The sequence below is a fragment of the Pleuronectes platessa genome, chromosome 12 (genome assembly GCF_947347685.1).
Source record: "Pleuronectes platessa chromosome 12, fPlePla1.1, whole genome shotgun sequence".
NCBI classification, from domain to species: Eukaryota; Metazoa; Chordata; class Actinopteri; order Pleuronectiformes; family Pleuronectidae; genus Pleuronectes; species Pleuronectes platessa.
This window is the reverse complement of record NC_070637.1, coordinates 16,184,255-16,210,059: the sequence shown is the minus strand read 5'-3', so window position 1 is coordinate 16,210,059 and position 25,805 is coordinate 16,184,255. Positions and strand designations below refer to the sequence as shown.

General features: G+C 43.5%; 1 protein-coding gene across 2 annotated transcripts; it reads left to right on the top strand.

The window, feature by feature from the left end:
* On the top strand, window positions 1-24,884 carry LOC128453039 (semaphorin-4G). Of its 2 annotated transcripts, none has more exons than XM_053435654.1 (16): window positions 1-380; window positions 5,685-5,927; window positions 11,705-11,856; window positions 13,511-13,573; window positions 13,673-13,771; window positions 13,878-13,971; window positions 14,054-14,167; window positions 15,006-15,160; window positions 16,055-16,230; window positions 16,813-16,957; window positions 17,588-17,810; window positions 18,285-18,400; window positions 18,491-18,645; window positions 19,016-19,074; window positions 19,556-21,883; window positions 23,748-24,884. In XM_053435654.1, exons 2-15 carry the CDS (start codon window positions 5,771-5,773, stop codon window positions 20,566-20,568), a joined length of 2,721 nt encoding a protein of 906 aa, XP_053291629.1. In that variant the 5' UTR covers window positions 1-380; window positions 5,685-5,770; the 3' UTR covers window positions 20,569-21,883; window positions 23,748-24,884. The 2 variants fall into 2 exon arrangements, with proteins under 2 accessions (XP_053291629.1, XP_053291630.1); XM_053435655.1 differs by lacking the exon at window positions 1-380 and adding an exon at window positions 5,376-5,589.
* The last annotated feature ends 921 nt before the right edge of the window (window positions 24,885-25,805 follow it).

Genomic DNA, 25,805 nt, shown 5'->3' with positions numbered 1-25,805 from the left:
TTTATTTACCTGTGTTTAGAAGGAACAAGCTCAAGCACCGAGGAAGCGTCTCGTGGCGAAATAAGCGAAGAAGGAGCGAACTGCGTTTAGAGAACTGAAGAGGAGGAGGAAGAGGAGGAGGAGGAGGAATGAGGACGGAGGAAACGAGAAAGGAGGGTGCACACCACCTGTGACGGCGGCGGCGCGGAGAGTGGAGGAGCTCGTACTCGGAGAGTCCGCTGCTGTGTGTGTCACTCTCTGTGGGTGGTTGTGTGCTTCAAAGTGTGTGTGTGTGTGATTGTGTGTGTGTGTGCGTGGGGGCGCTTCCAGTCCAGTTGGATCCTCCGGAGCTGAAGGAAACGTACGGGTCTTTGTCTCGGAGGAATTGGATCGTGATTCAGGTGAGAACATGAAACCACCGCTGCTCACATCCAACACAGCAGAAACACATGAAAACCACTTTCTGCTCCATGTTCTTCTTCACGGTTTGTCTGCAGTGTTCCTCACTGTTGTGTGTGTGTGCGTGTCTGTTGTGTACGTGTGTGTCGATGAGTTGTCTTTTAAAACTATAACAATGTTAAAAATGTAAATTTACAGACTTTTAATACGTGTAGCCCATAATATAAAAATGTCTCAAATACGTTGTAAGATATTTCATCAAGCAGATGTAACGTATTAAACGAGAGTAATATCTTAGGGGTAGACGATCAAACTAATTATCGTAATATAATTATCATCAATAGCAACATATCAATATATATTAAACTTTTGTTTTATTGAGAGCGATGAGATATTGATATATATAGAAATTGTATTAGTATTGATTAAAATCGTATCGTTTTATTCAAAATATTGCTATTGATGAGATTTATATTGTTATTATATTGAGAAGAAAAAAACACAACACACATCAATATATTGGTTGTGCATTGTGTATAGACTGTGAGGAGGTGTAACACAAAAGATATTCAAGTGTTTTTCATTCTTGTCTCATGAAAAAGAGTTTAAACCCACAACCTTCAAACTTAGCAGAGACAGTAATGTGACATTTATTGTACTAAAAATTATCACTCTAGAAATGATGAGAACATTTTTACCTCAGTATAGTTTCAGCACTACGTACAATGGTTATGTGCTGAATGAAAACCAGCCAGTTACCCCTCTCCTGCTTTACTGAGTTACACTTCCTCTGGGGCTGCACTGGTCCGTCAGGTATCAGCAGGGACTGTGTTCAAGATGTAAAACATTCAAACATGAAGCTTCGGCCTGAAACTCATGTGGAAGGCATCCGGCCGAGCAGCTGTGATTATAGTGAATGAGCCGCAAACACAGGCATGATGCTTGAAGAGCATGATTGATCTGCTAAAGACGTGTAATCAGCCTCCTCTTGTCCAGGCTGCTGCTCTTTGTACCTGTGATCTAATCATTAGTGATCATCCAATCAGAGAGATAAACCTGTGCAAACCGACTGAACCCACTCATCGGTCTGTGTTTTCTTTAAAAATGCATGAAGCTGTGGACAGTGGAAGAGAAACACTTAGATATGCAAATAGGGGGCCATAGAACATGAGGTATTTTATTGTTACGCAGATCGTCATTGACTTTCTCTTCCTATTGTTTTCTCTTCTTCCTCATCATTCAAATGCTTTACTGGTTTTCAACCTATCCCTTGCTTTTATTTTTTTCCGTATAAATAATTATTCTGCAGCAGCTTCTCCTGGCTATGTCTGCACTGCAAACATACTGTAGGTGTGAACTATAGACTGTAAAACGATATAGATATCATGACATCTCCCCTTAATGTATAGGCTGTAAACCCTGCCTCCTCCATGTTAGCAGATGGGACATCAAACTAAAAAGTCAAACTACACGATAAATACATTTTGCTCAGAGATGCTTCTTCTCATTAGATTTAGTTCTTATCATAGAGTTTAAGTAACAATTGTTTTATTTGATGCTATAAAACTATTGTGAAACATCATGATTGAAAGCTGAGACTGCGATTAGCTGGACCTGGCTGCTTCATGGTCATTCCCGATCACCACTGGGCAGACTCTGGCTCCAAATGAGCAAGATGGCTGAGTTTGTATCTGGAAGATTTTAGCTTTATGTCTGGACAGCGGGAGGTACAGTCTATGGTGTGAACAAATTCTCCAACTTTTTACAATACAGCATATTTAGCTTCTACTAGCATTTAGTTTGTTCAAGCAACACTTACAGCACGTCTGTCGGTCCTGGAGGAGATTCCTCTGCTCCTCTTAAGAACATTCTCCTCATTGCAATGATATTCTAAAGAAAGACTGTGAATCCACCTTTCAGGCAAATGTTGGATATTGGGTTATTTACTGTGGTCCTTGCTATGAGAGTTTTTCTTTGTCAATTTTTCACTGAATGCCTGAAATGTCTGTAAGCTTATTGTTTTCCTAAATGTCATTGATCATGAATTTTGCGGGACTAAAAACTTAAACTCTATATCTTCACAAATACCACAAATAAGCTGCGAAGCCAATGCGCCCTTATCAGAATCTGAATTATTTTTATTGCCACGTATATTTGCATATATTGGAAATTGCCATGGTGTGGTTGGTGCACTGTACATAATGAAAGATCGTAAACAAAATTGAATGGGTTGATCAGTTTTGTCTCTTTTTTTTGTTATGTCAGAATGAGCCCAGTGTGAACAGTCGGTTTAGTGCTGCATTCAAGTGACTGTACAAAGTGCCGTACAGTACTGGGAACAAATAGAGTTCAGTTCCGTTGCCTCCTTTTGTGTCTGTGTTTTAAAGCAGTCTCTCTCTCTCTCAGTTGACGCACAACTCAAAGCCTTAGATTGTAATCTTTTGTTAAACACACACACATCCAAGTCAAAAAGAGATTTGAGTCCCGTGATATAGAGTCGTCTGTTGATGGAGCTGTCACCACCCTGCTCCACCCTTCCCCATTCAGGCAGGTTCATAGACACTTTATAATTGCCCGATAAAAATCCATTTCCTTGAATGGATGTCATGGGACCGAGAGCTGGCAGCGAAATCAGGGTGAAGAGAGATTAGAGGGGTTGGATCGTGAGTGGTGGCGTCCCTCTGATTTCCTCTGGGTGCGCCCCGTCTTATTTTTCAACGTCTCTCTGTTCTATGTTTTCTCCAAGTTTTGACTCTTGTGCTCAATGGCCAATTAACAATTGAAAGCCCCTGCATTTGGGGGGGGGGGGGGGGGGGGGTCATGGGTAAACAGAGCAACTCTGGAGTCGTGGTTTATAGATGATAGAGAATTGGATATGTCACAATTACTGGCTCGCTGCTGGACCTCCGGACAGCATTTAATGCTCTTACTCTTTTTCTCATGGTGTAAAACATTTACACTTGAATAGACTCCTCTTCCTCACATTATATGACCACATCAGGACCAGTGCGGTCGACAGATTGAGACCCCGACAGCCCATTTTAGGGAAGTAGTTGAATTATCAAATGGCAATCAGTGCACCTCTGCTACCACTTTGAAAAGAAGAGGTATAAAAGTAATATTTACCAAATGGCTGCATTTAGGGATCTCAATACTGCAGCCTCACTTTCACTCTGACAGGATCTTTGTGCATTTGGACACATACACTGGACATTTCCAAAGCATTTAGGTAAACAATATTTCCAGCCTTAGAGGTAATGGTGTATATTCACTTCAAGGTTATAGAATTATGTATTTGCAGAGACATTAGATCCATCGCAGTGAAGATGTTGTTGGCTTTAATTTAAATTTTACTTCTCAAAGTCAAACTTCCTTTCTGTCAAGGCAATAAAGCTGCTATAAGAGACTGTTTCAAAAACATTGAAATACTCCTTGTATTCGGAGTAAGTCCTACATACGAATCCCATACTATATATTATAAAGACTATATGCACAACATATCTCCACTTCCTTGCTAAAATAGAGAGCCGCAGTAGTGAGGCCCTGTTGATACATGTGCTTGATTATTTAAGGGTCAATCTCAGCTGTCAATCAGGACATTTCACTTGCTTTACATTAATTAAAACCAAAGTTAGCAGAAAAAATGAAAACTTGAATATACAGTGTGATGAGAACTACTTAAAATCACAGAAACAATCCTTTAAAATAATGATTCTTCTCAATCAATTTTTCATGAAAATTCACGTGAACGTTTTATTCTAATCATCTTTGTGATTTTATCTCCTGCATAACTTGTGGTTATAGTACTTTGTGGCAGTTGGCCAAACACAGATTTATTTTCAAAACAGCTCTTACATGCAACTGCGCCACTGTGCATTTAATTAAGAAATAAATAGGAATAAAAGTTCAGTATAACATAAATCCATAAGTTTCACATTGTTGTGATGATTTAGTTCGATAGAGAAATCTGCTGGAACAGGAAGAACCTGCAGGATGGTCCGGATTATAAAATATACATTTATGGAACTTTCTATAACATTAGTGGTCGATGAAAGTCTCACATAGAACCAGCGCTTGGTGAACAGTTGTGATATCACGTTACAGTGCCTGTTGTGAGCCTGTGAGTCTTACTGTTACTTCCTACTGTTAACTTCCCAGCGAGCAGAGGGTCTCTCATCCACCTGCTTATTGCTGTGTTGGACCGAAACATGGTGCAGCTCTCAAGCCGTGAGGCTCTGCTGGGACTTTCTATAACAGAGCAGTCACAAACAACTTGTGCTAATGGCTCAGCTATCCTGCTTTTTTTTGCTGTTGCATCCATGCTTCTATATAAACATCATTGTGTGTTGAGTCTGTGTGTGTGTGTGTGTGTCTGTTTGTTCGTGACTGAAGGAACGAGCAAGCTCCGAGGACTTTCAGCTCTTCAGGGTGCTGGAGGCTCATGCTTTGTTTAATGGAAAGTGTTAAAGAGTGTGACTGTTTAGATTTAGATCCAGGGATATTGTGTGTGTGTGTGTGCGTGTGTGCGTGTGTGTTTAAATGGGAGACAAAAAGAGAGTAAGAAAAAGAGAGCTGTCCCCATTCCCCCACACAGAATTGGATTAGATTGCTATGTGCACTGCTGCTACACATGCACACGCACGTCTCAGTCCTCCTCACACCATCTCTCCCATCACTCCTCCAAAAGAGCGTCTTGCTCTGCAGTAACAACATTGACATTCTCAACACACGCACACACACACACACTACCAGATATTATCATATTTCAGTCTTCCCCTCCTCTTGGATTTCACATGTCTCAGGTACGTCTGCTGTTTGAAACACTCTCGCACCTTATCGATCCGAATCGCTCCACATTGCAGCTTAATCCTCCAGTGTTTGCTTGTGGTTTCAGCACGTGGCTGTGTTTGACCGACTCTGTTTGGTTAATGATATTTCCAGTCATGTGTTTGGACTGGCCAGGCTGCCGCTCACACACACACCACACAGGCTGCGAGACTTTAAATAGCCGAGAGACGGCTCCGTTTCGCAGAGCGCCATTGATCTGCGAAAGCACCCGATATAGTTTATTGAGCGAATGCACTTTGGGTCTGTTTCACATCTCTGTCGTCATCCTGGTGAAATCCTGCACGTCAGCTTATTCTCTGTGTTTGAACTCGGACGTTCGACTTCGCTGCCTCTTTTTTCAACTTCTCCTCTGACTTGTTTAAGGTGTCACGTTTTCACCACTTCTGCAGGATTTTGTGTCTACTCAAGTGTCCACCTACGTGCTAACACAGTTGTTGTGTGTTTTTATCTTTTTACAGGTTTCTTCAGTCCTTCCTCCTGCACTTTGAAGGAGGCTGCCTGTGTATATGACCACGTGTGGGAGCAACAGGTTGAATATGTTCGTATGAGCGCCTTTGCATGTTTAGTAGAGATGCCGGGAGCTCGATCCCCTGCACTGTGGCTCCTGCTACTGAGCTGCTGTGTGTGTGCGACGGCCGGCTACCCGTTCAAATCGCCCCTGGACCTGGATGTGACTCCACGCATCACTATTCTTAACAGCGGTAAGCAAACAATGACAAAACCATGCAGGTGATTGGGCGGGGTTTATTCAAGATCGTGCTTGTTCAGTTTGAAAGAAGGACTTATTGATTTCATGTTCAGATTTTGAAAGGCTTTCTCTCAAAGCCCTACACTCACCCTCAAATACACCCTACTTGTGCTTAGATTCCCTGCGCTCCAGCCCTTCTCATTACGCAGTATCATTTGTCATAACTACCCCTGGCATTCTAATGGTTGGGGAATTTTGACCAACTTGTTGCCCAATCTAAGAGCATAACAAAAAAGTCAAAGAGCAGAGGAGTTATCAGAGCGCAGACATTTTGCTACCAGGAGAAGATCTGAAGCTGGAGCGAGGATTTCTGTCCTACAGAAAATGTGAGTGCCAGTGCACAGGGCGAGCACAAGCAGAGCATCATTACATTACATATAATTTAACTGGCACTTTTATCCAAAGCAAATTACAATAAGTGCCTTCAACCTCGCGGATACAAACCCAGAACAGCAAGAATCATGTAAGTACAATTACCTTCAAAAAGCCAAACCACAAGTGCAACATATAGGTGCAACTAAATGTAATTATTATAATTTCTTTAATATAAACGACAGAGTTGACAAGGGTTATCAGACATCATCTTCTTAACCAAGGTGTGGTCGGAAGAGATGTTTCTTCAGCCTGCGGTGGAAGATGTGTAAACTTTCTGATGCCATTAGGGAGCATGTTCCACCACTTGGGAGCCAGGACAGCAAAGAGTTGTGATATTGAGTGGCTAGCTCCCAGTGAGGGAGCCGCAAGCCAGTTAGCCGTTGCAAAGCGTAGTGGATGGGCTGGAGTGTGTGGTTTAACCATGTCCTGGATGTAGACTGGGCCCGATCTGTTGGAAGCAGGGTACGCAAGTACTAGTGTCTTGAAACGGATGCTGGCAGCTACTGCTACAGGGAAGGGAGCGGATGAGCCTAGTAGTGTGAGAGAAATCTTAGATTGGTTAAAGACCAGTCGAGCTGCTGCATTCTGGATGAACTGCAGAGGTCGGACGGCACTAGCAGGCAGACCAGCGAGGAGGGACTTGCGGTCATGTAGGCGTGAGATGACCAGAACCTGGACCAGAACCTGGACCAGAACCTGTGCCGTCTTCTGAGTGAGAAGGGGGCGTATTCTCCCGATGTGCAGTATCTTCACGAGCGGGTTGTTGCAGCAATGTTGGCAGTAAGGGAGAGTTGACTGTTGAGGGTCACACCCAGGTTCCTTGCGGTCTGGCTGGGGGATACCACAGTGTTGTTGATGGTGATAGTAAGGTCCTGGGTGGGAGAGCCCTTCCCTAGAAGGTAAAGTAGTTTGGTCTTGTCAAGGTTGAGAGCAAATTGAAGCACAAGCAGGGGCTCTCAGTATCTTAGCCAACCTGAAATGCTGACTGGTAGGGGCGGGGATCGAACCACTGACATTCTGGTTAGTTGACGACCCTCTGTCCCAGCTGCTGCTCACGAAGTAAGCTGGATCAACATTTAAAGAATACCTATGCAGTGTAAGCTTTCAAACCAACAATGATTTAGTCAGGTTTTTTTAAATAGAAAAAGAAACTCCTCACATTCTTTCTTTTTCTGCTAAACCACAGAAGCTGTTTTCTGCCTCTTTCTTTATCTAGTAATCTTTCATATCCTTATTCTCTTCATCCCTCACTCCCTTTCTCTCTCCTGACACAGCTCTTTTCTCTTCTCCTTCTCCTCGTCTTATTTGTGTGCATATTGACTTGCTCATACATTTTCTTGCCTCAGGGAAACTATCACACCTGCCCCGAAACCACAAGTTTTTTTTGTAATCATTATTATTATTCATTTAGCCTGTGTGAGTGATGGAATGTAGCCTAGGGTGACAGAGACTGAGGCAGATGAGTAAAGTGCTCACGCCTGGATCCCTAAGGAGCAGCCGGGGAGACTGACACCACTAAGTAGTGGAGAAGCAGCGTAACCATGACAACAGTCATAGTATGGCGCAAGATGGTCCTATACAGTATTTTGCTTTTGGTGCTTGTGTGGGCAATTGTGTGTCTGTGTGTGTCCTAATAGCGTAACTGTTATGATCTGATGACTTTTTTTGTTAGCGATCAAATTTTCGTACTCAAACTACCCGTGGAAAAAAACTCTCCGCTCCTGCAGTCGTCTTTCTCACCACGCATCACCTGCTTGCACTCATTACTCATCTCCTTCCTCTGTACCTTTAGCTCAGTTTCGGTTCATCATCAGTTTGTGCTGGAGCCTGCAGCCCACCGGTCCTCCTACACTCCTCTCCTCGTCTGTCACCCCATCACTCTCTCATCCACTCCTCCCTCTTCCACGGTTCTTCAATTTGGACTCTTTATCCCTCGTGGTTATTTTTTCTCCATTAGTTCATACTTTCTACATATGCACGGCATATTTCCTACCACTTGCCCTTACGTCTCGTCTTTGTTATTTTAACGTTTGCACATCTTTCGATCGGCAAACTTACCAGTAATCCCTTTAACCGCTGTGTTTCTTAGCAACCTAAAAGCCTCCAGATCTGGGGGGAATATTGATACTGTACACGCACACACCGGAACACAGTGAAACTCACAAACACACACCTGTACTTTTCTCCCGATAACAACTTCCCTTTTTCCACTTGACACAACGAAAAATTCAACTATAAAATTAGATGAATTCAGGCTAAAAGACGGCAAAACGGATAGAGTATCACTGTTCGTTACTCCTTTTCATTGGCTCGTGAAGTATTTTGAAAATCTGCAACACACATCAGTCACAGTCGATGGATTTAACTTTGTTTATACCATCGCCCAGAACACAGGCCTGGCGCTCGAGTGTAAATTTGTATATAAGGCTGTCATGTCACAGTCCAATGGCATGAGCCTCCAGCACCCTGAAGAGCTGTAAGTCCTCGGAGCTTGCTCGTTCCTTCACACACACACACTTGCAGACTCAGACACACAATGATGTGTATATAGAACAGGGGTGTTCAAAGTGGAACACTGGACTATGCTGGTGAGCTGAGGTCCCTCCACTTGCTCTTCCTCTCCTTTTTTCTTTTGCTGTAGAGTTGATCAAAGCACCTTTTGACGCACAGCCTTGTAAGCTGAGGCTAAAATGTGCATTGGGATCACATCACATATTGTTAATGAAGCCCAGATAAAAACCTCCCTCTATTGTGTCAGTACCCTACGCAGGTTGTTTTGTGTTACCTGGCTCTGACTGCCAGGCCCACACATACACACACACACACGCACACACACAAAGGGTATTGTGTCGTTCTAATACTCAGATTACGCACAGGAAACTGGGTATTGTCTCTGCTGTAATGCTTTGCCTTCACCCACAATGAAACACTCAGGTCACGTAGGAAAGGTTATTGTTCTGAAAATCTCAGACAGGTAATACTCTTCTTCCTGCTGCTGAGCACATGGGAGGAACAACAGGCACCTGATCGGCTGCAGGAGCAGTCAGGGATGAGAACTGCTGCTCCTGAAGTGAGCAGAGTGGATTGTGATGTGCAGCAGCTGATAGGAATCTTAATAACAGCTCACTTGATAACCATGCAGTCTTCAGGGGGAAGGGATTGAGCTGGGGAACTTTGACACTCGTCAGTTTGGCTGCTCTCATCAGTAGACGTGCAAAGTCTTTCGCTTTCAAGTTTGTACGGCCTAATTGCTGTCAGAGCTCCACCCCAGATGACGGTTAAACCTGCTCAGCATTCGTCAATGGCAGATATTTAAGACATCAAATTATCACATTGCTGTTATTTTTAGCCACAGTGTTTTCTTACAACAATGCAGTTATTGTTGTGGTTATAAAATCCCCGGAGACTGACTAAAGGCCATCTTACTTTTCCAGTATGAGCCCCCAATCTCTGAAATGATTAACCAACTGAGATTAGACATCTATCTGTTTCTGCCTTTAAACCCCTTTTAAAGAAATACAGCTCCAGAAAAAATATACAGCCCATTCCTGATTTGTCTTAACTCTGCATTTCTACATCGATGGCAGCCATTTCATTCCAGTGTCTGTTGAATTTGGAATTGTAGTTTTAATTGAACAAAACAATATTTTTTACACTTAACTCTAAATAGTAGAATAAGAGAAACTGTTAATCTTGCAGTGGTCTTTGGTCTTTAACTTTTTTCCAGATCTATGTACAGTATGTGTGTGTATATATATATATATATATATATATTCTTCTGTGAAGCCCTTTATGACTTTGTTGGTAAAAGTGCTGCAAATAAAAGTGAATATCTTAACTATTATTATCATAACACTTACTGGTCTAAAGGTTGTAAGTGGTGCGTGTGTGAGTAAGACGGGGCGGGGAAGTCATATTTACCTAAGCAACGTGGAGTCCTAATAGATTGAATGTTTAAAACTTACATAACTCCACTACGTCATGACTTCAGCTTGTGAGTTTATGACATTTTTTTGTTTGTATGTGTGCGTGTGTGTTTTGCTGAGTGTTTGTATGACTGAGCCTCATTAGTATCTTGTGTTTTCAAATAGATGGAAAAAAGTGGGCTGGGGAATATCCACAAAAAGCACAGGACCATTGACCCCACGTTGAGTTGAAGTTGATCTCATGAAATGTCATGTTGTGATTGGACCGTTTTAATTATCTTCTTCGTGGTCTATATAACAGAGAAAAGTAGAAAATCAGGAACCCACATATTTGTTCCATTTTTAGCTGTGCTAGCGGCAGGGAACTGTGTATAAATTAATTTGTCATCAAACTACATGAAGATTAATTAAGTGATCTAATCAATTATTAACTAATCAATTCAGCAATAAAGACGAGCACAAATGGCTTTAAAGAAAGTGGCTAAAACACTGCAGCTGACAAAAAGCAGCTACTTACAAGGAATAGTGTTTTCACATTTCTTGTACTGTGTATTTTTCTTTCTGTGAAGTCACTTAAAAATATTTTCTGTGCAGCTACAGCACAGTGGATTTTAAGAGAGACATTTTCCCAGCTGCGACAAAGAAATCTCAGTTTTTTTTTAAGCCAAATGCTCAAATCAGAGAGGAAGGCCATCTCACCAATTTGCACTGATGTTCGGCAATCACACAGTGAGAAGTCCAACACAGAAGATTAACAGATTTATACCTTTCCCTTTATTCTCATACTGTCATACTCATACTGTTGGGTTTGGTTGATAAAAGCCTGATGTGTTCTTCTCTTAATGTTCCACCTCCTGATGCGTATAACTTTCTGCACATTCAGCGGCTTCCTAAACAAAGAGAGTTGTTATTAGACACTGATGTGAGGCTGTAATAATTCTTTTGTTGAAATGATCACATAAAAATTGAGATGAGCAGCGAGTATTTGGTGTGTGGTGCTGTACCAGACAAACTAGTTAATTCCTGGATTATTTGAAACAAAAAGATGATGTGTTTTTCCCTGAAAGATGTTTTTCTCTTAACCTTGTTGTTTCCATCGAGACAGACCATGATCGATAGCGTAGTGTGCTGAGACATGCCTGGAATCCGGCCTTTTCAACCACTCATATTGTTCAATATTCACACAGGGTTCCTCTCTCAAATTTCACCAATCATCCATTTCAGTGTCGCTGATTCAGCCACTTAACAGTGTTTGTGGTGCATGTGGAGGTTGATGATGAATTAGTTTGAAGGACATTTGAAGCTGTTTTACATAAACAGATGTTGTGGAACTAGACAGAGGGATACAAAAGGTCCTCATTACTAATCTTTACTCCTCTTCCCCTTTCCTCTGCTCTCCTCTCCTCTCCTCCTCTCCTCTCCTCCTCAGGTCTCCAGGGCTCCAGGCGCTTCCACTCGTCCTCTACCGTTAACTACAGCACCATGCTGCTGGAGGCTGACAGTGAGCGTCTCTACGTCGGCGCCCGGGGGGCTGTATTCGGTCTCAACGCCTCTGACATCTCAGCCAGCTCTGCTCTCGCCGTGAGTTTGTTTGTTTCCGTGCCGCTGCGTGTCGTGCACCTCAGCCAGCGTATCTTCGACTTTGACACGGATTCATTTGCATCCCACAGTGCAGGAACTTTTTCAGGCGATAAGTTTACATTTTGTGGCAACAATATTTATTCCCCTTGCTCCCCTTGTGTTTGTCTGTGCGAGTAACATTATTTTTAACACAATAGCTCACAGTTACACCACAGGAGTATTTTGCTGCATAAATATACATATTAATGAGAAAGAAAAGGCTACTGTAAGGCTACCATTTAAACAGATTCAGAGTTCATATTAATATCATTCCGCTATGGAAAAAGTCTAAACGGAAATAGCTTCTAGTTAATGCAGTCATTAGCATAATATTTACAACAACCCAACATTGGCAATACTTACTTTATTCAAGTTACAACTTAAAAACATGAATCACAATGTTTAATTCATGATTTCTTTACACATTTCTGTCTCTTTTGTGGGTTCTTTGGAAAAACTGGAATCTTTTTCCATCTTTTCCATCTCCTCTTCATGTGAAATCCAATTATTCATACTATTAATAGCTGAAATCTATTCACCAATTGCTATTAAATTATATCTGTGCAGTATTTTGTATCGTCTGTGGTGGGTAAGTATTCAGAGAAAACCAAGTATTACTGTGCATATGTCATATATTCGAGAAGAGCACAACAGTTGTTATTTTGAGACGGACATAAAAATTCATGGTCATTGGTGCAGAAAGTGTGTTTCCTGCCTCCAATGATCAATAAATGCCTCAATTCCAACCGAAACTCTGGGATAAGATGAAATGTACTAATCAGTAACGACAGTTGTTACTAAATCAACTAGAAGTAAAATCTTTAGGGATATAACTTTTAAATTATGATCTGGGTTCGTCTATTTCCATTTCCCTCAAGTGTATTATCAACAGAGTTGTCCTCAAACCATTCGAATGTTTACAGGAAGTTCCCTTAAGTAGCCATCGTAGCTGAAAAGCCTTTTTATCCACCTGTCACTCCGCAGTGTTTGTTACCTGCCGACAGACTGACATTAAGCTGTTATGCTAATTATGTAAATACGAGGCGGTGTTTGTGACAACGTGTGTGTGTGTGTGTCACAAGCACTCCTCCATATGCTGCAGGAAGTAAAAATGTCAACTAAAGTCGACTTTCTTTGTTACATAAGAGTAAAAAGCCTGCAACACAGTAACAATTACGAAATTCCTAACAATAGTTTTTTATTATCTTACACATTTCTGTCAATGTTATCTTTATTATTTTACTCCTTCAACTTATTTCAATTTCTTATACAGATTTTACCATTTGTATTTATTTTTCCTCTTCTACCTTCTTTAATCTACTCTTTGAATCTCTTTTATTTTGTTTCAAAGTTGTGTTAAACTGGTTTTAAATAGATTTCTTTTCATTTTGTCTGTGTTGTTTTTAGTGTCCCTGTACAGGACCTTGAATCTACATCAGTGTATCAAATATGCCTCATAGATTAAACTGCCATGCCTGATAGATGAATTATTAAAGCGAAAAAAATATATTATTCTCCATTTATCTGCTGTCGGATCTGTGTTGTTTTGCTAAAACTCATGCAAATCTGTGGTATGAAACCCCTGTGTGACTCTATGCTATGTGGTGTGTTCTAGATCGAGTGGGAGGCCTCCCCCGAGCAAAAACGCCAGTGTCTTCTCAAGGGAAAAGACAACAAGGTTTCATTTAGTTTTTCCCTCTTTCTCTTTCGTTTCATCTTTTTTTCTGTTTGGTTTGATATTCATCCTCCTCATTGTAATTTTCGATTTCTCTTCCAGACCGAGTGTTACAATCACATCCGCTTCCTCCAGAGGTTCAACTCGACTCACCTCTACATGTGTGGGACTCACGCCTTCAGACCACTCTGTGCATATATAGTATGTCCATGCAAAACAAATTACTGATTTTGATATTGAATTTCTTCTTCTAGCCTGAAGCTCACTACATCTCTTCCTCCGTCCCCGTTTGTTTTGTCCTGTGTAGGATGAGGAGAGGTTTGTGATGTCATCTCAGCCTGAGGACGGAAGAGACAAATGTCCCTATGACCCGACAACAGGCTACACCGCCCTCATCATAGGTGAAGCCCTTCAACAGTTAGCGATCATTTCCAGAGTTTCATCCGACAAACACATGATCCAATGAATTGATTTTACCTCCAGACCAGCAGATGTACACAGCATCCCAGTACGAGTTCAGGAGCTCTCCAGATATTCGCCGCAACTCTCCGCCTCCCACTCTGAAGACGGAGGACGCCCCCACACGCTGGCTGAACGGTAAGTTAAGCTTCTCGAATGATGAAAGCTCTTAAAGATGTTTTGATGGCAGGGTGGTCCAAGTGGTCAAAGCATCTGTCCGTCAATCAGCTAAATAGAGGTTAAGCCTCCACATCAACAAGAATATACAGTTCTCTGCTGAAGTAGCCTGAGCAGCTTCAGTGGATCATCCATCCATTATCTATACCCCCCAAGGTGGGGCTGGAGCCAGCTGAGAAGGAGACAGGAGACACACGCTCACCTGTTAATTAACAACCTTGCATGTCTTTGGATTACGTGAGGAAGTGGGAGTACCTGGAGAAAACCCACGCAGACACAGAAGCTGCTTTCAGAGATGCAATGAACTCTGGACACATATGTTCGAGTCAGTTGTTCTGGACTTTCTCCAGAGTTTGCTCTGCGAGCTTATTCTAAAATGTGATATTTTACTTTTCGTTAAACCTGCATCTGATTGCTCCACTTACTCTTAAAGCAGAGCAGCTTAGTTTTACATGCATAGATAATCCTGTTTCTCTCTCCCAGTCTGTCACTGTGGAGACTCACAGAGATGGTAGCATCCTGTAGCTTCTGACAGTCTCATTAATATGATGCTGGGTTTCAGAAACTCGAAAACATGATGTTTTGCAGATTACTGAAGCATGTAAACAACTTCTCACCATCTGTGCAAACTATGAACTCGTATAGGTTTCCACTCATAGTATAGGAAGCCAACTGCAATGCAAGATGGTTTCTGCCTCTCAATTTTCGTCACTTTTTTGTTTCATGAAAAGTGACCTCTATCATTGGATAATTACAGTATCGCTGTGTGAGCCATTGCATCATTTTCTCCCTCATACAGAGGCAGACTTTGTCGGCTCTGCACTTGTGAAGGAGAGTTTGATCAGCAGCACCGGCGACGATGACAAGATCTACTTCTTCTTCACCGAGAGGAGCCAGGAGCAGACGAGCACCTACAGCCACAGCAGGGTGGCACGAGTGGCTCGGGTTTGCAAGGTGAGACCAGTTTTAAAAAGAGATGCAGGGAGATATTTTGCAACTGGGATTGAAGGTATGCATCCCCTCCTCGAACCTATGCAACTCGAAAAGTAGTTGATGATAGGAGAGGGTGTTATAATAGATGAGAGGCTGAATGGAGAATGCATCGGTAACAAGGCCTTGGGAGCTGACTGTGCAGCTGACGAATGGGCTGTGGAGTCACCGTGCCTCAGAGTGACAGGAATGGGTGACAGCAGTGGGAAAGACAGAGTGCTCGGCATCCGCTGCTGCCTAAAAATTGGATGATTTACATTATCTGCTGCCCAGGTAGGAGCGAAGAGCAGCGAGAGCCACCTGTACACTGCAATAAACCTGTTGTTGCTTTCTCCTGTGGCATCTTAATATAAAGTCGGCTAACAAGTTCTCTGCCTGAATGTTCTTAATAGGCTTTATCGAAATACCTCCGGTCGGCACGCGTGAAATTTTTAATTTGCCTTTGGCTGAATATTCAAAAAGTTAAAACGAAAAGGCCAAGACAATGCAAAATATGTGTGTCTTCAAGTCAAGCTTTTCCATCGTTTACCTGTCAGAGCATTTTTCTGGTTTGTCGGCAGGTGTTGAAGTGTGTCTGTGTGTTTGGCAGACTGAAAGAATTTTGCTTCACAGTGTGCGCTTTCAACCCGCCGAGGACAAACACTCGCTGGTATATAAGCCTGTGGATTAGTCAGCTGAATTGAACGTACAGTTATTGCTTACCCCTGCCGTTTTTCAGCTTTTCAGGAGGTTCACTCCCCCTTGTGTTCCTCCCCGAGCAGTGTTCAGCTTGTTTTTATTTGATTTGACTTAATGTGACCCTTTCTCTTCCTTCCTCCTCCTTTGTTCCTCCTCTCTTCTCCACCTCTCTTCCCTCAGGGGGACCGGGGAGGACGTCTGACTCTCCAGAAACGCTGGACGTCCTTCCTCAAGGCCAGGCTCGTGTGCTCACTGCCCGAGTACGACTTCCACTTCAACATGCTGCGCAGCGTGTTCGTCCTGCCCGGGCAGACGCCGCAGGACACGCTCTTCTATGGCATCTTTGGCCTGGAGTGGTAAGTGGGGGATGTATATGTGTTGTCGGGCTCTCCAGCCGACGCGGGCTTTGAGGGTGCAAATGTAAATGAGCAGGACAGAGATGAAAGGCAGCGATCGATACATCGAGGCAGACGAGAGGGGATGAGATGAAGGAGAAGGGCGAGACGAGGCCACGAGAACTTTTTTTTAATCCAAATGATAGAAAAACAAGTTGCGTGAAGGAGATCTGCAGGAGTTTGAGGACAGAATATTAATTAAACATGCAGATTACTCAAAAGTTGAAGTGTTTCAGTCCTGGTCGATTTAGCAATATCTGTGGTTACCATGGTAACAGCAAATCGGGTTTTATACTGCAGCAAAGTCTCATTGAAAACTCTGACTTCTGAATCGGCTTCATACAATCTCTCCACCCCTCCCCTGTTCGTTCCTCCCATTTGTCCCTTTCTAACGTGAGCCACTGGTCTACTGTACTTCTACTACTGTCTCTATGGCAACACTGGGTTTACCGCTGTTATTGTAGGCGCCCTGTGCTCTGGTCTTTCTCACGGTTTATCTTTGTGTGTCTGTGTGTGTGTGTGCGTGCGTGTCGACGTCTTAAGGAAAAACGTGAAGGCGTCTGCGGTGTGTCGGTTCTCTCTGTCTGAAGTCCAAGAGGCCTTCCAAGGACCCTACATGGAGAACCAGGACTCTGGCTCCAAGTGGAGGGAGTACACTGGAAAGATCCCTGACCCACGACCTGGAACGGTAAACACACAGTCACACACACACAGGGAACACTGCACAAGATAGAGCACTAAAGAAATGTGTCACTGATGATGAGAGTGTCCACAAGGATGAGGCTCAAAGCACAGCCAGCTTAATACCACTGAAACCCATTTCCATGACTATTAACTCCAGCCCGTAGCGTTTGGCGACTGTGGCTTAGTGTGGCAGCCAGGGCCGGGGCACTTTTGGCATGAGCAGACATTATCCACTGTAGTATCACTTTGTTGGACTTAATTTTAACTTTGATATTAAGGGGAAAGGAGAAACAGTCAAAGGTTTTAACATGAGAGTGTGAAAGCCTCTTAGAGCAGCTGGCTGAAGTCATTCCCTTCGTCAGGTGCACAGAGAGCTGAGTCGCCCACATGTCAGCTTGAGCCACCCGCTGAGCTCACACAGGCTCATTGTTATCGCGTTTTCCCCGGACCAATCTTCCACAGGCTCTCGTTTTCTTGATCCCCTAATTTTCCGTGCAGACCACCTCGCTAAGCCTCATGACATCCTCTCTCCCTTCCACTGCCCATTTTTATTAACAGCCTTAATGACAAATGAGCCAAAAATGTCTTTTCCTGGAGCCTGTATCATGCCTGTCCTTGGCCTCTTCCCCTGCAGTGTATAACCGACGCCCTGAGGGCCAGGGGCATTAACGTCTCCACCTCGTTGACCGACGATGTGCTGGACTTTGTCAGGAGGCATCCCCTGATGTCGCAGCAGGTCCAGCCTTCAGACAGACGTCCCCTTTTGTTCAGGAGGACCACACACTACACGCACATGGCTGTGCACCAGATCCAAGGCTCGGATGGACAAACAAATCATGTGTTATACATGGGCACAGGTGTGTAAAAATCACTCTGATATGAAAAGCAAAACAGAGACCTGGTCAAAAACTGCAGCCCACAATTGTGTCACTGACTACATTTACATGGACACCAACAATCCTTGCCCTGTTGCCTCACAACAAGTCGGCTCTTGGTGCGGCTGTCGTCTTTATGTGGAGTTTGCATTTTCTCTGAGTGTCTGCGTGGGTTTTCTCTGGGTACTCCGGCTTCCTCCCACATTTCAAAGACATGCTGAATGAGGTTAGATTAATTGGAGACTGCAAATTATCTGTAGGTGTAAATGTGAGTGTGAATGGTTGTTTGTCTCTATGTTAAGTCCAGGATGTAGCCCACCTATTGCCCACAACCCTCAAAGGATAAGTGGAGTAGATAATGAATGGATGATTCCATGGTTCTCAGCTTGATTATCTATACAAGTCCACATCTCACATGTTTGATTCGTGTCTCTCCTCTTTGAACGTGTCCCTCAGATGAAGGATGGCTACACAAAGCTGTAGAAATTGAGGGTCAACTCCACATTATCGAGGAGCTTCAACTGTTTGAGGAGCCACAGCCTGTTAGCGCTCTACTGATATCTGCAAAACAGGTAGTGTATTCAACCATCACATGCACACACATCCTGTATCAGAGGAGTGATCTCCATCCTGTGATAATGACACCTTCCCTCCTCCCTCAGATGAGTGTGTACGTGGGCTCTCCGTCGGGCGTGGTGCAGCTCCCGCTCTCCAACTGCCACAGATACACATCCTGCTACGACTGCATCTTTGCCAGGGACCCTCACTGTGCCTGGAACGGAGCCCAGTGTGTGGACGTAATGGCACAAGCAGACATGTGGGTGTTGCAGGATGAGCAAGCGTGTGTGTGCGTGTGTGTGTGTGTGTGTGAGATTCAATCAGGTGATGATTAAAGTGCTGCAGGTGCCCTTTGGCTTGTTTTGATTTGAGTAACCTCAGGTATCACGGTGCCCTGTCACACTGTCAGCTCCCAGAACTCTTGCGCAACGACAACGCCAGCAGGAATATTGGCTGTGATAATAAACATTGCATGCAGCTGTGGACTTACAGGTTACTGATTGACGTGGAAAGCAATGCTTACTCAGGAGAAAGCTGTTATCTAAGCAGTAAAAGTCATGTGGGATGTGCACTGATCAGAATACAGAAAGAAACTAATATTCTTATGGCTGTGTTTTCTCTCTGTGCAGGTCTAGTTTAATCCAGGACATCCAGCGTGGCAGCAGGGGATGTGAGAACACACAAGACGGTACGCAGAGCACTCATCTACCATTAGGTGCCACTCGTTTAAAAAAAAGTTTGCTTTTGGCACAGTGGGCGATGAAAGGAAGATTAAAAATAGAGAATGTTAGGAAGGACTTGAAAGATGCACAGTTGTCATGCGATGGCTTTGGAAGTTGATTATGCACACTGTGTTGGCAAATTCCTCTCCTCCCTCCTTTAATCACATTTTTACCATCTCTGGAGAGAAATCTGTTTGATATTCAAGACAGCCAAATGCCTTCTCTCACTTCACAGTTTCAGTCTATTAAAACGTAGCAGCATCCGTTCTTCGGTCATTGTACAAGGTGACACACGGGCAGGAATGAAAAACACGGTAGTTAGAGTGAATGCTTCGATAACTTTGAACAGCATTTCAATTTAATTAAGTTGGTGTTAAAGGGTTTAAAATATAAAATAAGTCAGAGGCTGTTGTGAGTTTTCCTTTAAACTTAATGTGTGCGTTTCAGATGTTGTGGAGCGGAGCCGCTCTGTGCGTGTGGGTGACGACGTGCTGTTGCAGTGTGAGCTCAGCTCCAACCTGGCCACGCCGCTCTGGACTCTGGACGGCGGCGAGCTGCAGGGTTACGGCCTCAACTCGGGTTTCAGAACCGGCACAGACGGCCTGCTGATCATCGAGGCGCGGCAGGACCAGATCGGACTGTACACCTGCTACGCTGTCGAGAACAACATCAAGGTCGCTGTAGTTGCCTACAACGTCACCATCCAAATTAACCTGCCCCCGCCGCCACCTCTCGAGCCAACTGAAGATCCTTACAGCCTCTTTGCGACCATGCCACCAGCCACTGATTCTCCAACCTCAGAGAGGCCCTTGCCACCACCCCCAGCCCCTCTCCTCCCCCACTCAAAGCTGTTCTCCCCCAGGAACATGGAGGCCATGTACCTGTCCCTCATCACCGTCCTCGGCGCCCTGTGCGTGGTCCTCACCGTGGTCCTCGTCTACGTGGGCTTCTGCCTGCGAGTGGGCAACAGAGGGAAGTACTCATTACGTGCCGCTGCTGCTTCTGCCTACCCGAACAGTAAGAGGCACAACAGGAACAGGAAACAGATGAGAAGCTCCTCCCACATGGAGCTGAAGACCATCTCAAGCCACTGCAACGGCAATGGCGTTTGTAATGGCATTTCAAAGAAACATAACGGCAGCGTCCAGGACGGAGGCTTCCTCCAGATTGTCCCTGGCGAGGCTCACTCGTCACCAAACAAGGAGCCTCCTCCCCCCGCCCCCCCTCTCCCTCCCACGCCGCACCTTCCCTCTCCAGAGTGCGACTTCCCCAACGGACTGTCGGCCACGCTGCCCAGCATGCTGAGGAGAATGAACGGAAACAGCTACGTGCTACTGAGGCAAAGCGACACTGAGAACACGTCGCCGCACTCCTACTCGTTTGCTGATGAGCTCAATAAGATCCTGGAGAAGAGGAAAGGCACTCAGCTGCTGCCCAGGCCGGACGAGAGCTCTGTGTAGTGATGTATCTCCCCCTGTGGTGGGAGGACTGCTGCATTTTTACCTGTGCCTCTCTCATTATTGTTGTGGACTAAAGCAATAAGAGTCTTATCCACTTTTTTTTCTTTTTCTTACAAGTCCACATTCAGACTTTTTAAACCTCTGGGCTGTTTTCAAACTTAATCCCCAAATTCTCCAACCCGGGTTCCAGATGAAGGACAGAGCATGAAGTGAACAGGAAGTGTGATCTACCTCACCTCAATACTGCCCACAAGGACACATGTGGTGAGCCTGTAGTCTGACACTGGTTACAGAGCTGACGGCTCAGTGGGAATAGAAATGCATGTCATGGCTCATTTCAAACTGGAGGGCAGCTAGCCAAAGTTTGTTTGCACTGACAAGTGCACAGATGGCCTATGCATTTTTAAAACAGGACATTCAAACGTTTTAAATAATGAAGAGGTAGACATGGTGAAAGAGGGAATTTAGTTTTCACTTTTAAATTGACTTTAAAATAATATAAAGTTACACTTAACACTGAAAACGAGACATCACTGATTAATGGTGAACTAATCGATATTTAATATTACTGTTAACCAAAGTTTTGAGTAATTAACCAGATAAATATTTATTAATTTATTACAAGGTTTTATTATTAATTATTAATTATATTGAAAATTCAAATAATCACAGATTTGTCGTATTTAAACAATTTACAATTTTGTAGTCATTATATAATTTGATACAACTTGGTGTCATTATCCTAAATGTTAAGACCCCTAATTCAAGTCACAATTGAGTTTCACTCAATCCATCATAAATGGTTTAAATTATTGTCTGATAAAACCTTGTACTGGTTTTTATTATAGTACAGCTCGTTATTACCATTACACATACATTTAAATAAACATTTTAAGGTCATTATTATATATAAATACAATTTACAGAACATTCTTAAACTTAGATTATCCTGGAAATATTAAATTGTGATTATTTCACCAAGAGTTAGTCAAAAACCTGATGAAAATATGACAGTATTATTGATTTCAATGCACTTTAACGAACAGTTTTAAGGCGTTTTGGAAAACTTGCTGGACTCTATTATGGAAGGTGACACGGCAACCCGTCAGGAAGCAGCAGAGCTTTTTGATTGGTCGTTTCTCAGTGTGAGGAGCTGCAGCAGCGGAGGCCACAGCTGCGTCGGCTGGACACGAGTGGATTAGGAGGAAAACATTGAGTATGTCTCAGCTGAGTCTGGATCCACTGCTGAGTGACACCCTGCATGAGGCTGTAACACACAATGACTGACTGTGGAGAACAGGAACCAGCATCCAAGGTAAATATGTCCTAAATCTCACCAACACATCTTCACGGGCTCTTTGCCAAACAAGCACTTAAAGACACATTCGTCATGGATTGAGAATGCAGGGTGACTGAATCAGTGTTTAGATACATACAGATACAGAGAGCGGTGTTATCTCTTTCTCACTGGATTTTAATCCTCTGCTGTTCTAACTGATACTTCATCTGACTGTTGATCAGTTGTGGGAGAGTTTCGGTTCAGGGACGCCTGAGTGAAAACATCTACTGAGGTCTGACTCACCCATAAACTGATCAGTTTCATCTCTGACACATAAACATTCTCACTGTGTAATTCATTTTGAAAAACATGTTAAAGCAGTGAGGCTTCATTCTTCCTAAACAGGGCGACAGAGGAGATTCATGCTTATGAAGTAATATGCATAGTTTATCCTCATCAATAGCTTCATTAATAAAATATTTGAAAATAGTGAAAAGTTCGTCCTGGTTTCTCATAGTCTACTGTCCCTGGACTCTCTGACCTGCAGGACAGAACTTTAGAATATCTGAATACCGTTGCCAAGGAGGTTGTGTTTTCAGCCCTCGTCTGTTCGTTTGTTTGTTTGAAAGTAAGAATACAAAATAACAACTCAAAGGATTTCCACAAGGTTGAGGAATGGTTCAGGGAAAAAAGCATTTTTCATGCAGATCAAGGAATTCATTTTCACTTTATTTACCATTGTCAGATTTTTGGAAATTGTCCAGGGAATAATTCCTGGATTTTGGCAAAAGAGATCCGGCCAATAAAGGGAACTGACATCCAGGAATGTGTAAAGTTTGGTGAAGCTTGATTGAATTGTTCCAACATTCTCCTTCTATTCATTCAAGTCTTACAGATAAACCAACAAAGCAATGCAGGTCATGAAATCATAATCTCTGTTGCAGAACTATGATAATGTTTTTCATAAAGATCTATGTAATATTTTTCTGGCAAATTGGGGGAAATGCCCGATCTTGCAATTTTTAAGAATGTGTGTGTGTTGGGGGGGGGGGGGGGGGCTTTGTACGAATCCACATTTGGAAATCTGGTTAGCACACAAACAACCAAGAAACAAGATTGAAGGACGGGGGGTGAAAACATTACCTCCATCGTTGCAGTATTAAAATAAAACTCTGCCTCATGGGGTTTAACAAGTTGCGACATACGGCTGTTCCCTCATTCAGTCTCACACTCCATCTTTATTTGCATTGCTGTTGTTGCACTCCTGTCAGAGGGCAGCATTAATTAATCGCTCGTCTTATGACAAGTCTGACCTTACTGCTGAAGGAGGAAGAGGAGAGAGCGGAAGAGTATTTCCCCTGAGAGTTAAACTACGCAACACTCTCAAGCTCCCAATTATTTTCTGATGCCCCCACACTCAGGATGGGGTTCTGTAATTTACACACACTAATAGGATCTTGCAGCGAAGGTATTCAAACATTTCCCTACAATAGATGAGACTGATCGTTGATCATTGATCCTGCGCTACGCTTGTGTGATCACATATTTAATTGAATCTAAGAACCCTGTGATGTCAGGCTGGGAGATGCTGGACGTGCTGACATGGGGAGCCCGAAGAAACGGCTTGAAGAGCCGAGTGTTCCCGTCTGTGGCGCCGATCAAAGACGTGAAGGGAGGCGGACGTAGATGCTCACACATTAGCAGCCTTCATTAAAGCCCTCTGACCTCATTGCAAACCACGTCACAGTGAACACAGCAGCGGGAGTTGCTTTGTCACGTTTTGACGCCATATTCCTGCAAAATCAGTTCAAACCAAATGTCAGTACTATGTAGCGGAGACACATTGCTGACACCTGTGACTGAATCATTGTTCCTCCCTCTCTTTCCCTCTCGTTTGCAGATCTGATGAGCGCAGGTCAGTTTGAATCTCTGCTGATTTCAATCCCGGGGACACCGTCTCCTAACCAGCGTCGGACTGGAGGACAGGCTGTTCTCCTAATGAGAAGCGAGATTAAATACACGGCAGCACCAGAAGAGACAGAACAGGCTGGAAAACAGACAGCGAGAGAATCTCTGCAGCGAGATCGCAGCTCGGCTTCCCCACAACTGGAATGATAATTGTCGGCCGCGAGCAGCGTTTGCTGTTCTTCGAATGCCGTCGGCGTCATTATCCGACCAAACCCGACGTGTGATAATGACCCTGTCCTCACACCTGCTGCATGAATCTTCTTTCAACTCAAGTTTGTTGCTTGAGTCGAGGAAACGAGAACAATCCTCCTTCCTCATGTAAACGAAAAGTGCCAAGGTTTGTCTTTCAAAAAGTGCTTTGTGAGCCCATTGTATTGCAAAACCAGAAGAGAAGGTTGGCGTATTTATTTGTAATTTAATTTTGTATGTGTGTTTTTGAAGTTATGGTCGATGTTGTTGTTAAAGCGCCACCCATTTATTAAATACGAGGGTCACAATAGAAGAAGTACGGTTGCCCGAAGCATGCAGAGGCTGTACCAGCAACACAGAATTTACTATTTATAACATGTTCATTTACCTATTCACTATGACCTGTTAAAGGTAGGGTTGGTCTTTAGTTTCTGATACACATTTTTTTCTTACTGTTGAAATCTTACTCCCGTACCGAACAATAAATAACATTGTGTGAAAAAAAATAACATGACCATAAAAAATGATTGGTCGGATATTAGCAAGGGAGTCACGGAAAAGTCGTCTTCTACTAGTTGTCACTCAGTGCACGTTTATGTGTTTTGGGGGCGTGGCTCTGACGCGAGTTCGATGACAGTGGAAGACACGTATTGGTCGCGTATGTTTGTGCAAGTGTAGCTGTTCCAGGATTACCAACCCTATCTTTAATTAGGTATCCTCCAGTTTTCACTGTAACGTCACCATATTAGTTTTTAATCTGTTTGCATGTAACACCACACTTGTGCACACAACAAATCATATTCTCACTTAACTAACGCAAAGAACCACACGGTACTGGGTTCCTTCAGTCACCAGTTTAAAATTAAACTTTGTACTTCCACCTCTTCCTCCTCTTTTCCTCATTGCTCGTGTGTATTTACAGTTTTGCTCTCACATTTCACAAAGACAGGTCAATGAAACAAGCCTCTCTTATGTCAGAGCTCTGGTATCTTAGAAGAGGAGGCTGAGCAAACTGTGCATCAGGTGGTGAATATTGTCAAACTCTCAGGGAAAAGGAGGCGTTGTTGCTGGAAGCCGGCCCGACTTCCTGCAGCACGGCACAGACTGGCATACAGTTCCTGTGCAGAAAACGATACCTCCGTCGATGCAGCTTTTATAAGAGAACAATTGAATCTGAGCCCTTTGAACTGATCCCCCAAAAATGTCCCAGTTAATACATGAGACCCAGAGATTTTTCCATCTCCTTTATGACCTTCTCTCATGTTCCTGGGCGAGGAGGAAACACCCAGCTCTCAGGCAGTAACTCACTCTGCTCCAATACATTATCTGTAGCACAACTGAACACCCACAAATAGGACAGACGTGGCACAAACACACACCAAGACAAACAGCCACCGGGTGATTTGTAGGTGTGCCAGGTACCTACAGTGTGTACAGCTTGATATGTGATTAACAAACTGGCGTGGTGTGTGTGTGTGTGTGTGTGTGTGTGTGTAGGGGTTATTTACGTAACTCTGCCTCGGTTGAATCAGGGTCAACAGGAAGAGCTTGCTCTACCTCCTGAACAGCCGATTGGAATATTTCCATTTCATTCACCTGGAACGTGCAGATTGACAGAAACGCTCTGAGGAGATTTGTGCGACTGCTCCTTACTGTCTTATTTTACATGTGAAGTGAAAAAATTGTGGTTGTGCTACTGTCATGGCTGGTGATGTTACTCTGTTGGTCCACCACTCTGGTCCAGAATGAAGTAGATCAACTTAGCACAATATTTTTTTCAGACATTTATGTTCCGGCAGGT